This window comes from Macrosteles quadrilineatus, unplaced genomic scaffold (assembly GCF_028750875.1).
Source record: "Macrosteles quadrilineatus isolate MER2022 unplaced genomic scaffold, UCM_ALF_1.0 Scaffold_3__2_contigs__length_128488019, whole genome shotgun sequence".
NCBI classification, from domain to species: domain Eukaryota; kingdom Metazoa; phylum Arthropoda; class Insecta; order Hemiptera; family Cicadellidae; genus Macrosteles; species Macrosteles quadrilineatus.
Window position 1 is genome coordinate 79,871,283 of NW_026542596.1, and position 16,878 is coordinate 79,888,160.

Sequence of the window (16,878 nt, forward strand, 5' to 3'; positions counted from 1 at the left end):
TACTAAAAGACACCTTCGAACAACATTTTCCTTAGGACTGGTAATTTAGGAGTTATAAGCGAAAAACTGAAAAAAGTGTGAAATTTTCGTAGTTTTTCGACTCCCAAAACTTAAGCAGACGTCTTATTTGGGACCCCCAAAAGGTATTAAAACACTTTCCAGCTTTAGACGATTTTTTGGGGAGCACACCCTATATTTGATCTAATTTGCCTGGACTAGATATAATTATAACCACTTTGGTGTTTGAAAAACTATTTTTGTATGACAATTAACTCTTCAGCAGCTTTTTGAAATGGTCCGAGGCCGCTAGCCTCCAAGGACTCTTAAGAGAGCTGCCTACACTACTTTATTCACCCCCATTTTACTATAACTAGCTGACATTTTCAAAATTTCTAATACACCTTCCCGCAACTGTCAGTTGGGAAATCGTTTAGTTCACCTTAGGTTATGGAAAGAATGTGCGAGTTTCTGACTAAAGTCAGTAGATCAACAATAATTTGATATGGTTGTTTTGTTACCAAAATTTGACGTTTGAGGCATTAGCATTTAACCTCTTGTAAAGGTCAAAATTATAAATAAATCCCTATAAATACTTGTCAGTGGGGCTAGTCCTTTCCTGATTGGTGATAGTGGCAAAGCTATCCTGGTAAACGGAAGGCTGTAGGCCGTCTCGGACCTAACCTATGGGTGAACTAGTAATAAATCCTCTTTTGGCAAAATCACTGTTGTCGAGTTATTCACCTCGCGGAATCGTATTCTAGTTTAGAGTATGCTAGGAGTCTTAAGGAGTGATACAGTAAAATATATCAATAGGATAGGATTATTGTACGTTTTGATTAAATTGACAAGAGAGATTTTATCTTGTGTTAAACTGCTATAGGCTGAATTGAACCTTTTGAAGCAGGTCTGTGCAAACTCGTGGTTAGTTGAGGATTCAAAGATTCAAAGAGGGGTTGATAAAACTACCGCCAAAGTTTGCTTTATAACATCAACATTCAGTTTTTATTTCCAATTTAAATTCAATTACTTTAATCCCAAGTGAGATCAATGATAGTAAGGTACAGTAGCACTGTTGGTTATCGTTCTGACTTCACACCTGATCTACACTACTTTTTTGTGTATGCAAATCTGTACCTGTGGTAAATTGTAAATTAAATAAATATCATTATTTTGAAACCTGGAAACTTCACAGCCTTTGCCGACATGAGCCGCTGACGAGAGTTTGTGACAGCTTTTCGACTATCACTACGGAATGTTGTTTTATACTCTTTAGCAAGAAACTTTTTTCAGATGAACCTTGCTATGTTTACATTGCAAACTAGCTTTTAGCTGTGCTAGAGGAACAGGAAAATAGAAAGATTATATTCACAATTCTATAATGTTTAATGATGTCGTTTCCATTTGTACAAGTGCATGAAAATACAACTGATCAAAAAGATTCATCAGGTAAATATTTTGTTTCAGAAAGAAATTCTTAAAATAAAGCATAATTGGTACAAAGTAATTAATAACGTCTATTATACATATTTACATTACGACACATATCTAGAAGTAAGCTTAGACAAAATTTTGTAGAAAACGGTTTACCAAAATATATAATTACATTATAGTTTAATCACTAGTACTAAATTAATCTTACTTATGTATATGTGGTGTACTATGATTGTATAGATTTATGAGAATTAACATGGGTAACGTAGCAATAGAATCAATAATATACACAACATACAAAACAACAATAGTTATAGATTCATTGAAATAAGATTTTTTCTATGTGATGTCTGATCTGTTTTATTCTATTCACTATTCAAACCGAACAGTTAGACAAATTAATATTTACAGTATTTACATAGCTAAACTTTTCAATTACCGTAGTTATAAACAAACTAACATAAAAAACGAACATCGTGTTTGGTTCTAGACGATGTTACAGGCAAATCATATAATGCAGGCATTCTATAGAATGACTAGGCAATATCTACAATGTCTGAAGCTTTTAGGCAAAGAATCAAATAGAATAATAACGATAGGATTTTATACACCTTGACTAGGCGTTGTGTTATGATGCCTAGGCTAGGCATTCAATAAAATGCCTGTAGAGGTGTGTCAGCGTCAGGCAAAGTATAAAATAAAGATGTTTCAAATTTCAATGTTAGTAAAAAAATAAATAACTTAAAAAGTAAATAATTTAACAGGATTGATTTATTTTGTGTATAGTTAGGTCAATTTATTATTTGGAAGTCTTAAAAAATTCTTCAGAATAATGAAATATTGTTTAAAGGGTTAGTTTATTTTACATTAGATTTATGCCAAACAAGAGAACAAAAGTATATAAAAAGTCCAACATCAGTGTATTTTATACTTTGCTTAACATTTTCAGTGCCAACAGGCATCCTATAGAATAACGAGGCAAAGTATATAATAAGCTCTATTTCATACTTTCCTGTTTATTTGAGGCATTGGTAATTCTATACAGTTGAACCTCTATAAGACAAATTTCAAGGGGTACGGGAAAAATTTGTAATATAGAGGTATTCTTAGTAAAGAGGGTCGTTTTATCGAGGTTTAATGCTGCTGTTATTCTTCTAATAGAGGTTTCTCCAAACAATGACTGAGGAAGGAGGAGGGATGGGTAGGGGTTTCATGTTGAGACAAGCTTCTGTTTGTTTTGAAAACTACGTACTATGGAGGTTAAGATTATGAGAAATTTGTCTTATAGAGGTCATGTTTGTTTTGTAGAGGTTTTGTGCTAAGAATATTCGTTGATTAGAGGTTAATCAGTCCTAGCCCATGTCACAAACAAATTAGTCTTATGGAGGTTTTTAACTTAATTACTATGTTGTATAGAGGTGTTTTTAGCAATGACCTAGCCTATATGAAAGTGTCAAGGGGATTTAAAAAAATTTGTCATATCGAGGAATTTGTTTTATTGAGGTTCGTACAAACGAGGTTCAACTGTAGAATGACTGGATTATATACTTTGCCTGTAACATATATATACATTACAAGTATCCAAATGTGACATTGTCCTGTGCACCCCCAAGTTTCAAAGATTACCAAATTTTACGTAGGAGGGCAGCAATGATTAATGTCTGACTTACGACTTACCTCAAATATTTCCATAAACATGACATTTACTTTATTTCATAACATAAGATTTAACAAATACTTTGGTTTGCTACTACAGGGAAGGTAAAAAGTTTGTTTTGACCAAATGTAATTAGTTTAGGATGAAATGAATAAAATTGGCAAAATTGATCAACATTTCGATAAGCGAACATAGAAACCTTAATGTACAGTTTTTTTTTTTTTTCTCTGTAATCTTAAATTGAGGGATTTAACACGATTATAGAATATGATGGTTAAATAAAGACTACAAGGATACAGGATATTTTCAGGATAGTTTCTCCTGAAACTTAAGTTTTACTTGCAATATTTCCTGTAACAACATAAACCTACCACCCCAAACAGTAAACCTTGTAGAAAATTATCATTTGTGTGGCTGAGACAAAAATACAAGTGGGTGGTAATTTTTAATAATTTAAAACCGACAAACAATTTCCAATAAAACAAAACAAACAAAAACTGAACTGATTGTGACCAACACATCACTAATATTGTATTAGAAGATGTGTTAGGCCTACAACATAAAATGTAAAAAATACTTTAAAACTATATTTTTATTAACAAAATATATAGTTCTTTTAAGTAGATTGCATACCTCCTATGAGTAACTTTTTAGAAGGTACATGTTATAGTGGCGTTTACAGGTACAGTAATAGTATTGATGATTCAATAGAAGTCAATGTAGCCTACATACATACTAACTTTTGTGTATAGCCTAACTTGACACAAAAAATTCAAAAGCTTTTGTTGGGAGTTTATTCCTCTATAAATAACAGATATATTTGACAATTTCAAAGAAAAAGAATAAATCCACAACTGTTTATTAGATTATATTTATGATGGTTTAACACCAGGGTGTGTTTTTAACGAACAAAGAAGCATGGGTGTTAAAAGGCTTTGTTACAAGATCCGCTACTTTTGACCAGGCACATTTAAATTTTAAAGCCCGCATCAAATCTCTGATCCTACAGTTATTTAGGTCGATTACAGTCTCAATTGATTGAAGTGTTTAATATTGTTTGGAATTGTAAAATAAATTACTGTAGTCATAAACTAAAGTAAAATAGGAAAATCCAAAATCGTCTACAATTTGACTGTCACATTTTCATCACATGACGTATCCAGTATGTCTCTAGTAGCTAACATTCAGCAATTGTACTGTTTAACATTAGATATTTATCTGTTATGTACATAATGATTGAATCACAGAAAGCTGAGCTGAACCAGTGCATGTTTTAAGACTCACATTGGACTCTCTCAATACTTACATCTTCTACAGGTGTCTCTACCTCGGCCACTTGCTCTGTAGTAGCTTGTGAACTTCCCTCTTGCACGATGGAGACAGAACTTCCTTCTTGCATGATGGAGACAGAACTTCCTTCTTGCACGATGGAGACAGTCACATCATTAACATCATCTTCTTTGCCAAAGGTTTCTCCTTCTTCTGCATCAGAGTCTTTCTCCACCTTTATTTCTGTTACGAACGCTTTTTCTATAACTACATCATCTTCAATATCCCCTTGTTCCGCAGCTTCAACATCCTTGCCTTGTTCTTCATTTGGTACTCCACCCGGAGGCTCTACAGGTAATCCTAGTTTCTTCTTTTTCTCACGCTCAGCTTTTTCAACATCAGCCCAAACAGTTCTCACTTGGCGGAAAAGCTGTAAAAGTTAAGAAAATATTAATACTTTTGTTGGGTATACATTTATGTTTTTATTAGGGATGGACGAGATTGGATTTTTAGTTCGAGACGAGACGAGACGAGATTTTTTATTTCTCATAAAATTTCGAGACGAGATCGAGACGGGATTTCCCTTCTCATACACAACGAGAAATGCACGTTCAAAATTTTTACCTGATTTTGTAACATTGTTAGATGACTGTTTAAATACAAAAATAATGATAATAGGCAAGAATATTTACAATCTTTTATTAAAAAACATCAGCATAACATTTTTTTTATTAATCACGCCTAACTTATTAAAAATGCCTACGATTAGGAAACATAGTGATATCAGTTAGGATAGAGTTCAACTTATCCTAAAATAAAATAAATCATAAAATAAAAGCAATATTAATTTTTATAAAATAGTTACTTGTTTTGACTTTTTATAGTAATAAAACATTTCTCACACTGCTTACACTTTACAAAAATTCTCAAATGTTATTAAAGTAATATTATTAAAATAATTAAAGTAATATTTACATTTAAAGAATTAATGAAATAAGAACGCCTTCACAAAGGAAACGCAACTACAACACGCTCCTGTATTGCGGGTATTGCATTGACTTTCTGCAGGCGTTTTTAATTTTTTTTTTTTCTTTTTTTTATTCCCGTCTCGGTAAAAATCTCGGCCAAATAGAAATCTCGTCTCGTGTAACGAGATTTAAAATTTCCCGAAAATTTCCCGAAATTTCGAGACTTGACCATCCCTAGTTTTTATGATAAGTTTAGTAATCAGGGTTGTCAGCAGGATCTAAGAACGAAATTCACACATTTTTCCCGGTTTTCCCGGCTAAAAAGTACGGAATTCCCGGCGTCTATTATACTTATAAGAACGGCACAACACAAGTTACACCTATCAGTAAATTAAAAAAAAAAAACAAGCCAAATTGCCCAAGGGACTACATAAGCCCCGACCGATGAAACGGTGAACACTTCGTGACACATAATTAATTAGTGACGCACTGATGGTCGGGCGGGTAAGGGGTAGCGCGGTGGGTCATTATGGGTGCCATTTTGATAACATCCACTCATAATACTATATTTGGCTAATAATTTGTTCAGAATTATCAGAGGTTATAAACTCTATTACCTTAAACATTAATTGATCAAGCTAGTACAGTAGGCTAGACTAGTCATTTGATCAGTTTCAAACTCAAATAAAGGCCACTCTTCTTACTTGTGTGTAATAATTGTTTAATAATGCTTATAAAAGGTTACTATAAGGTTGTATTACAGAGACATACGTCACTGCCACAAAAACTATTCTCTAATGTGAATGAATGAACTGAGTGTTTATTTAGTGTGAAGCCCCGCCCACCGTCTAACGGGACATGGGGTAGGAAAAGAGAAAGTTTGCTCTAAAGCCTGGTTCACATGCCCTCCCTTACCCTTGGCGTCAGTCGCTTGCAGATTTCCATTACACAAACGTTTCTGAGTGTTAATTATTTTAAACCACTGCAAATGTTTGAATTTGACTGTGATGAGGTCTAATAAAGTTTCCTCTAATTTATAAATAGGCTTAGGCCTACAAGTATTAATCTAAGTCATTTGACAGTTTTTGTATTTATTTTTAAAAGCAATTGCAGTTATACTTTTAAAAAACTACATACATCTTGACCTATAAATACTTTTTGTAAGGAGAGTCTTTTCTCTATAAGAAGTAAAAACGATCGTGGTCAAGGAATGACTGTGTTAAAACGGCACACTGTTAAATTTTACGAAAGTATTTTGACTGAAACCTGGTATTTTTTAAAGAGTTGTAGATTAAGTCGACGACGGTGGAGTAAAGTATGGCAATAGATAAGTTTTACTTTTAGCCTACAATAAAGATTATGTTTAGGGACTATAGAATCTCCAAAAGAGTGCTTTTATAAAACATGCCATAGTTGTATTTACAGGGTTGCCACCATAGTGGGATGACAAAATTCATGCAGAATTCATGGTTTTCATTGGCAGTTTGAAAAAATTCATAGTCAATGCGCTCACACAGGTTGTGGAAAAAAAACGATCTATTTTATGTAGCGCACTGTTCAGCAACATCGTCTGAGAGTGGTGGGATTAGGCTAGTTGAAAAGCCTACACCATAGATGAAGTGATGCCATTATCTGTGTTCATGCAGTGGTCACCTGAGCATCGTGCGTTTGTTATCACAGTCAAATTTAAAAAGTTATTATTCAGTCATTGCAACTCAGCGGCAGTTTGGTGCATTTTTTAAATTAGGGCGACGTTGATTCCGTCAAGTGGCACAATCATGTGGTGGAAACCAACTTTAGAACAATGGCATCTGCGTTTAAAAAGAAGCTGACAAGCCGTCCAAAGTCAGATCGGACGTCAGACAACTAACATTCGATAGAATACGTGCTGATGTGGTAAACAGTCCTCGTATGCCCGCTTGAAAACAAACATCTACTTTAAACATATCTGACCGCTCGGTTACACTAATTTTGAGGTTCGATCTTAATTCTTATCCCTACAGATTAATGTCTATTAATCTGTTCAATTTTGTTGATTAACCATACAGACAACATATATTTCACCGGAACCTCTTCATGTCGACCTAATTCAAAGAATGCATGGAAATGCCGCTGAGTTGAAATGACTGAATAATTACTTTTTAAAACGGCTCGATAACAAACACGTGTTGCTCAGGTGACCACTGCTTTATGAATACATATAACGTATAGGCTTTCTAACGAGCCTACCCCCACCACCCTCAGACGACCTGTCGATGAACAGTGTGCTGCAAAAAACAGATTTCTTTTGTCGCATTCTGTATAATTTTAACACAATTGAGTTTTGCTGATTTTATTGTTTTATTATGTGGCCAGTTTCAATTCCGTGTATGGTCTAAAACTTCTGTTTTTGTGGTTTAAGTCCCCATACCCCTTTAAACATACACGGGGGTAGCCCACCTAATGATCTTTTCAAACCATATACAGTCCTCGGGAAGGGTCAGCTGACATCAGCATCTAACCTACAAGAATTTGAATGAACTAAGCAATTGTTTCTGAACGTGGAAAATTCCCAGATGGTATTCTCTCTTGGTGTTCGTTTTTCTGAACTGTTTTTAAATATGAAATATTTTATATTTGGCAAATTTAATGGTACTGGTAGAATAATTTTTCCTGATTTTGAAAATTCATGGTCCAATAGACAGGAATTCATGCATAATCCATGCCTTTTTTCATAGTCACAAGAATTCATGCATAATTCAAGCTTTTCAAGGTTTTCATGGCTGGTGGCAACCCTGATTTAGTAACAAAAGTGTTTGACTATGTTCCCGATGATACCAAGAGTATAGGTTCGGCAGAGTGGATTCACTGTGAACCGGCCTGCCTGGCCCTTATGCACGACGTCACTATAACTTCCGTGTAGGGGTGTCAAAAATGGATCGTAACAATCGATGTTTTGAACCTGTCTGTAACTAACCTAGTTTTTTTATACTTAAATACTCATTATGCATAAACGAACACGTACTACATATCGGATCTCGAAATCACAATAAATTATCGATACCCTTCCCACCCACAATAAGCAAAGCACATAAAACGATGTCTAGCAATCGTCATTTGCTCCATTGAAACACGAAAGTCGATTGGCTGACATGGTAGTGCATTGTCGCCTCCTGACCAATGAGAACTGTTGTTACATACTTTTATTGTCAACATTCACCATTCGTTATAACATTACAAAATCTACATGGACTAAGGCTTATGATATTTTTCAATAAATGCATTGTGTCATAATAGCACTTAAAACTTCACTAAACTCTTTAATCAGGTAGATAGTACAGATAAATAAATATGGACCTACTTTTTGGCGCAATATAAAGCAAGCCTAACCATACGACGATGACGATGTTTAAGTTTAATGGTTGAATATTGCAGGGAGGAAACTGAACATTTCGACGTGTTTAGGTTATTTATTTTGTACTAAAAATAAAAATAATACATCTAAATGTCTGACTTATTGATACAGACATTGTTTAGTATAATTAATTTCGTGTTGGCAGGACATTCGCGCGCTGGTTGTCTCATGAGTTGAGTCTGACATCTTGAAACGTAGATTGTGTTGTGCAATGAGCTGAAGCTAAACAATGTCACCGGCACCGTCGCTGTTTTGAACTAGATAGTTTCTATGTTGGCTATGAAAATTGTTAACCGTGATTACAAAACTAATCGTGATTACAAAACTAATCGTGATTACAAAACTAATACTGTAGCTATAAAGTTAATAAATGGTAAAAAAATATTTATCCCTGTCGGGTGTCCGGTGTTATTGGAATCGACTTTTGACAATCGAGTCTTGGTACCGAACCGATACCAATGTCCAAGTGGTAACCAATGGATGGTGGTATCGATGACGATAATCGATACATCCTTTTTTAGAATCGAATTGAAATTTCAATACATCGCACTCGCTGCACACCACTACCTATCACTATCACCATCACCCAGTGTCAGCTGTCGCTGTCAGTGAAATGGATGACGCAAGCGATGCCTAGGTTGCCGATTATTATTAGGCCTAGTATGTCAATATTGAAAGGGGTTAAGGGATTAAATAAAACTCAAACATTTTCCTTTCTTATTATTTACTTGTCAAACATCAACAAAATCGGCTTAACCTCTACTACTCGACTCGAGTTGCGAGTATATTTAACTAAGTGCTTCCGGCGACCGGCGGCGTCGGCTTCCCGCGTAGGCCTATTCATGGTGGTAGGTAGTGTACATCCAACTTACCTTCTGGTTCTTCCGAACCATCGCCACTCGCCAGTAAACCGTAAATTTTGGTTTACTATAAAATCAATCAAGAAAGTATTGCAAAACGGTTTATAACTATTAAAATTACTTGAAAAAAAAAACTGTATTAACGATATCAATTAAATTCACGGAATAATACGATTTTCACGCATATTTCCCGGTTTTTTCACGGCTGTTAAAATTCACGCATAATTCCCGATTTTCCCGGAATTCCCGGCCGCTGACAACCCTGCAGGTATGTTTTTGTCTCCTTCAGCTAATTAATCTAGACATTCTAGCTAAACAGATTTTAAGTTAGCAAGAATCAAAGGTCCTAGTTAATAATAATCATTAACTAGGATTGTTTTTATAGCAGTGAAAGCCAGTTGAGCGGAGCAATCATGTTTCATGGTTTTTAATAGAGCAATAAATGAAAACATGTTTATAGATATTATACAAAATACAAATGTTCCCACACTCTGCACTGCTAGCCTTTACTACTTCCTTCACCAACTCCTACGTAGTGGACCTGTTTCCCTCTCTTCCTAGAGCATTTTAAGATTGCAGATAAATTAATCTAACTGCCACAGACGGTTCCCACACACCGCACTGCTGGCCTTTACTACTTCCTTCATCGCTTCCTATGTCGTGGACCTGTTTCTCTCCCTTCCCATAGCATTTTAGTATTTTAGACACGTTAATATAACTGCCCCAAATCGTTCCCACACTCTGCACTGCTAGCCTTTACTACTTCCTTCACCACTTCCTACGTCGTGGACCTGTTTCCCTTCCTTCCCATAGCATTATAGTATTGCAGATACATTAATGTAACTGCCACAAACAGTTCACACACTGCACAGCTAGCCCTCACTACTTCCTTCACCACTTTCTACGTCTTGGAAATGTTTCCCTCCCTTCCCATAGCACTTTAGGATTGCAGATACATTAATCTAATTGCCACAAACGTTTCCCACACTCCGCACTTCTCGCCTTTACTACTTCCTTCATCACTTCCTACGTCGAGGACCTGTTTAAGTTTGCCATTTATGAGATGAATTAATGAATGTGATTCACCGACAAATTGTTTGTTTAAGATAAAATGTTACAGTATTTTTTATAATCTTATTTAGCTACTTAAATCAAATCTGTTAAATACTGTACCTAAGAAAGTATGTTTTATCTATGACTGTACCAATTTGATCAGTGGTCTTTACCAAAATGTGACTTAAAATGTAAACCTAAGACTTTCTCTGTATTATTTTATCAGTGGTCATCATCCAAATTTTTTCCCTTTGTACTGTGTTTAGGTCGTGGCTTGATTTGAACATATGCTATGATTCTTTATTTTGTTTACATTTACATCGTTATTTTGTAACCATCATGGAAACTCATAAAGCCAATGTAAAAAATTAAAAACTTTGAGTTACTTTAAAATTATATAGGCATTATCAAACATTGAAATTGGTTACGTCCAAACCATCTAAACATTTGACAAAACAACTTTGGTATGTTTGGCTAAAATATTTTCAACCGTTATTGAGATTAAGTGTTATAAAGATTGCATTGAAGTTGATCCCAAAGAGCTTCGCTTAGCTCCGCTCAATAATCATTCCGAAATATTGCCGCCACAATTTATTACAAATGAATTAGTTTTTTTTTTTTTTTTTTTTTTGCAGCTCTTCAAAACTAGTACATATTTAACCACAGTACCTATAGATAGTTCTTAATTCATAATGAACTATTTAACAATGTTGCCAAAACAAAAGAATTAATAGCATTGAGTAACTGTATGGAATTAACCCATTTGGGAAGTGAAAAGCCAGAGTCTCTGTGAATTAAAGACTAGACTATTTATGTTTTTAGGTTAACTACAAGAAAACACTATATAGTAATCCAATGTATCAATACTTGTCAAAAACGTCAATACTATCTAAAAACTTCAATGTTTCGTAAACATGAGTAATGGATGTTTATCGTTACAACAGTAGTTATCACTACAGTAGTTTGAGTTTTAAGATTCAAAACCTTTCAGATTCAACAAAGAACGTTTAATATTTTTAATTATCAATCCGCTTACAGGTGTTCGATTCACACATAATTAACTTATTGACAAAATATTTTATTCCGCTGTTAATTTTTTTTCTAAATTATGTTCTTTCATATCTTTTACCATTTGAATGTTTTTCACGAATCGTCCGTTTTTAACCGAAATAAAAGCCAAAGAATAAAAATCTGTCTCCTACTTCTCGATGCTAGAGTAAAAAGAGGCAAAAAGTGTTAGGCCTGTGTGCAATCATTATTACACTCACTAACACTGTCAACTTCCACCCAAGCCAGACACTGTTTATACTTAACAGAAACCCCTCCACTCCAGCTAAGCCACACATTAGTAAGCTCCACTGCACATGTACAAGACTCGATAAAACGCATGTAGAAATACTTCAACACTAAACTCATCGGAGCAACGCCTTGGCCAACTAGGGTACCATGGCACAGTCGGCCGAATGGGTCGATTGTCCACTAAACGACATGACGACTCTAGTGCCCGCAGAACTAATTGAGCCCTAGTGGGTTTGCAGTGCGGATTTATCGCCATGAAATGCGGTAACGGAACACATGTGAGTCGTAGTCATTGGGCTAAAGTTTAACACCTGAACATAGATGGATTAGTCGGTAATGATCAATGAATGTGTTTACATGTTTCCTAACATAAGTCAAATTGGTTGGTTCAAATTAATAAAACCGAACAAAGTTTAGTTCGATATTAACATCAACTTAGGCCTACATCTAGCTCAGGTATGCAAAGAAATATAACAGTTAGCAAAAAACGAGTTAAATAACTTGTTTTCCTTTACCTTGCTCAGCCATTCCTCATCAGCCAATAGCTCATTGAGGATAACTGTTGTATCCTTTCCTGAATCAGTCTTGCGTTTCTCCTGAACTCTCTTAACACAATCTATATACATGATGTACTTCTGATGTACAAGCTTGTTGTACAGTTGCACAAACTTGATGCACTCCAGGCATATCATGAAATCCTGTACAAAACAATAATTTACTTGACAACAAAGTCAACTTGTTAAGTTAAATTATCTGGGTTTTAGCCCCATAAAAGTTTTAACAAGCAACAGAAAAATGGTAAGAGAATCCATTATGATCTCAAGATGTTGTAATTCTGACTTAAAAAAACAGAGAAAAGTATTGATTAATACTAGTAGGCCTGTATGTATAAGTATTTGTATTGATCAAAATTAAACAAATATAGACGTAGCCTAATGAGAATTAATTTTTACCGTAAGTTCTGATTTGGGTTATAAAGTTTTACTTGGATTCCCGATTTTGAACTTGACTTTAAGGTGTGGGATTAGAGATTCAAAATTTCTGGGTTTCAACATTACTTTAGTGCTGCACTTGTATTTAAGACATCAGATAAACCCACCGATCGCCCTAAGGGTACAGACTTTGCCAGTTTTACATTCGTATAAGATTGAAGCAAATCTGAATTTTATTAAATCATTCCCAATAGTATCAAAGAGTGAGAAAAAAACTTTGTTCTTTTCCCTACAATTTGACGTTTAAATCGTTTAATTATCTTGAATAGTCCCCGAGCAACGACTGTTTAAAATCCCGGCATTCTTTTATAAACACCCTGTACTATGAACTTTTTTTATTGAACTCGTTACAGCATCCAAAGTAACCAGTAGGCCTATTTTTTCATCTAGTAACTGACCTTCTCATTCCTGTTGTTCTCCACCTCGCATCCGTCCAGAGTGTTGGGGTTGTAGGGTTGGCCGTACAGTATGATCCTAGCATGCACCATGTTGCGTTCGCAGGCATCACACACTGGTACCGGTCCTGCCTTGAGATCAGCCAACACGTTGTAACACGGCCATGTCGTGACACTACGCTGCAACGCTGACTCTACCGGCCAGCCCACCGCAGCCACCAGCCGTACACGTCGCTCCTCCGTCAACCTGTCTATCACCTCCACGTTCTGAAGGAAGTACTCGTCTGTGACAAACACACCGGGATGTTATTTGAAGAGTGAAGATGGGTGTTCAAGTAGAATAGTTATAGTTAAATAGAATAAATTAAATTATCCTGGTAGATTCCTTGTGGCTGATAAGCTGGTTATCCAGGAACAATAGATATGTAGAATCAATTTCAGACCATCAGGCCTACCTAAGAACGGTCTTCAAGATCAGCCTGACACCTTTCTCATTACTAGACTTTGCTTGGTACAATAGCAGGGTTGGTACTAAATTTGGAAAATAAAATTCCCTGACTTTTCCAAATGAACAAAATTCCCTGACTTTTCCAGGTTTTCCCTGACCGTACCAACCTTGTGGATGTCTTATGGATCTGTCTCGTCTGGTCTCTTGCTTGAACGAATCAATGGATTCAACAAATAAAAATGTATAACCCAATGTTTTCCCAAAAGTTTTCTTAAGCTCGATTACATTCGCAATACACCAAGCATTTTGCATCATAAGACATTCTTTGTCAAATTGAATGTCTGCCAAATCACTCCGGATGAGTGAAAGAGAAGTATTTTGAACTGGAAACTTCTAAACAAACAGTGAGCACTTAAACCGCTCAGCTAAATAGTGAGTACCCTACTTTGACTTAAATTGAGTTTATCACCAAATTACTTTACTTTGACCGTGTGCAAAATATACAAAAAACCAAGAACTTGGCTAACTTACCTTTCTCAGCAAATATTTCAGCCAGGAAGTTAGCATCCAGTGCTTGAGAAATAAGAGTTTGAATGTAGACCTCAAAATTGTCCTGATACTTGGCTGTTTGCAGAAGAGAATGTTCCAAGTAAGCCCTGCAATGATCAATAAATACCATGAATGACAGTTCAATCCTATATGAAACACTATATGTGTGTGTTGATAGAAATACTGAGGACTTATATTTGTTATCAAGTCACTGAAGCTTGTAATATTTCATTTCATTTCATTCATTATTTAGTATTAAATTTTTTTATGTTAACTTCTATTCATACACCTAATAATCACTCCTCAGAAAGACTGTCCTAATATTCATTTTCCTAATCTATATAATTTCATTAATATGTTCAATTAATCATTAATAATATTCATTCATAGCCTATATTTTTTTTTACAAAGCCCACAACCTAATTATTTATTAAATATGTAAGAGAATTGCAATACATCAAAATTTCTTATAATATCATTTCAAAATTAGTCCTTAAGGAATCAAAATTTAAGAAGCAGTGAAAGTGATCCCATGTGTTCAACAATCAGTGATGTGAACAGTGAGTTTGAAAGAGAAGGAAGCCATTGAGAAGTTGAAATTATTAGAAGAAGGACTCAACATTTTTACCTAAGTTAAATCAAATTCATTTATCAAGAATCAAGTTCATTTCAAGTTTCAAGTTATATCATATAGTAGCCTAAACCTCAAGAGGACTCAACTCAATCATTATCTTCAAAATTAAGTATAACCTTTTCTTTAAACTCTTTTAAATTTTATACTAATTGGACTTACCTTTTGGACAACACCAAAATTAGATTTTCCATTGTTGAGATTGTGTAAATTTAACACTTTAATTAGGCCTATTTGGACGCTATTAAATTTATTAATTATCAGCATTCAAGCCAGCACGACACCCTACCCTGAGAGATGTCACATCTAAATTATTTGAACCTTTAAGTTATTATTCAAATTTATTTTTATTTCAATTTAATTTCAACCCCATACACCATTGTCAATCCTTTCATTGTAACGTCAAGCCTTTTCTCATTGCATGTTAATTGTTCATTTGTTTAAATAAAACCCATTTTGTAATCCATATCTTTATTAACTTATTAACTTTAAACATTTGTAGAATAGGCCTAGCCTAAAATGAATATTTTAAGGTGAGTTTACAAATTGGCGCACCAACGTGTTGGCTTGAATAGCTCATTAACTTTATTGCAATTCTCACCATAACTAGCCTATAAGTTTGTTAGATTTAAGAGTTTGCATTGTTAATTTGTCCCGTAATTGCCCCTGTTTCCCAAAATAATCAACACAACAACATCGCATATTTAATAACCACGCATGACCTAACACATTTCACATTAAAATGTCGGAAAATAAGTATAATTTAAGGCCTAAACGAAACTACGCGTCTCTGGATAGATTGTCGAGTTCTTCAGACGACGACGACATAAATGACAGAACACACGGCAGCCATTTTGAGCAACAAGCAGAACAACAACAAACCCGAGAAGAAGCCTCAAATTTCAACGACTACCAACCGTTCACCGGATCCATTGACCAATCAGACAGCGTTGATCATTCGACTTTAACCGGTTTTGTTCCGCCACCCAAACTGCCTCTTCTAGCCGAAACGCCACCGACCAAAAACACAGTGCCGTCGTGCCGAATGCAGCCGGACTTAAACGACGTTTCCCGAACCTCGACAAATGTGATATACGATATTGCAGACAGCCGTCGAACAGCTGATATCACTCAAACACAGTCTCAGTCCGTTCATAATGTGAATCACGAGCTCCTTATTCATTCCGACACTTCAACTAGTTCAACTGATGAATTAAACGTCACAAATCCTCCAGTACAGACACCCACAATCGATATGAACATGTTAGTTAACCTTATGACCAACTTGAGTAATAAGTTTGAACAAACCAGTGCTGAATTAAAGTCAGAAATAACTGCAGAATTAAAGTCAGAAATCCGTGAAACTAAAAACGAAATCCGTGAAACTAAATCAGAAATCCAAGAAATAACAAAACTGCAGATTAATCAAACTGAAGCTAAACTAATTCAAACCTTTAACAATAAAATAAACGAAACCTACCAAGAAATCCAAGCTTGTAGAAACGCATTTGAATCACAAATACGTGAAACTAGAGAAAGTCAAATTGAAATAAAATCAGAAATAAATGCCATAAAATTAACACAAAGTATTTTAACTGAAGAAACAGCTAAACTAAATGATCGGCTAATGTTAAAAATTGAAGACTCTCAAAATCAGTTGAAGCAATTTGTTGTTAATAGCATATCAAAACAACAATCTAATTCAGAAATAGAGCATAACAAATTCCAAGAACAAATAATCTCAACAGTAAAATCACAGTTAGAAGAACATAAATCTAATTTTGAGCAGAAAATAGAAGAAATCACAGTTAAAACACAACTTGACAATGAACGTAACTCAAAAATAAATTTAACTGCCCTACAAAATGAAGTATTGCCTAAAATCACCCTACAAACTAGATTAATTGAAACACAACAGCTCGAAATTCAAAC

At 34.9% G+C, this 16,878-nt stretch overlaps 1 protein-coding gene across 1 annotated transcript in view; it reads right to left on the reverse strand.

Annotated features, from left to right (window-relative positions):
* Nucleotides 1-2,260: 2,260 nt before the first annotated feature.
* LOC128988923 (uncharacterized) overlaps nt 2,261-16,878 on the reverse strand; it is a 31,172-nt gene continuing 16,554 nt past the window's right edge. The window contains exons 9-12 of the mRNA XM_054410704.1: nt 14,298-14,422; nt 13,322-13,602; nt 12,447-12,629; nt 2,261-4,787 (exon numbers count right to left, since the gene is read on the reverse strand). Coding sequence (XP_054266679.1) covers nt 4,362-4,787; nt 12,447-12,629; nt 13,322-13,602; nt 14,298-14,422 — 1,015 coding nt within the window. The 3' untranslated portion in view covers nt 2,261-4,361. The remainder of the gene's footprint in view (nt 4,788-12,446; nt 12,630-13,321; nt 13,603-14,297; nt 14,423-16,878) is intronic.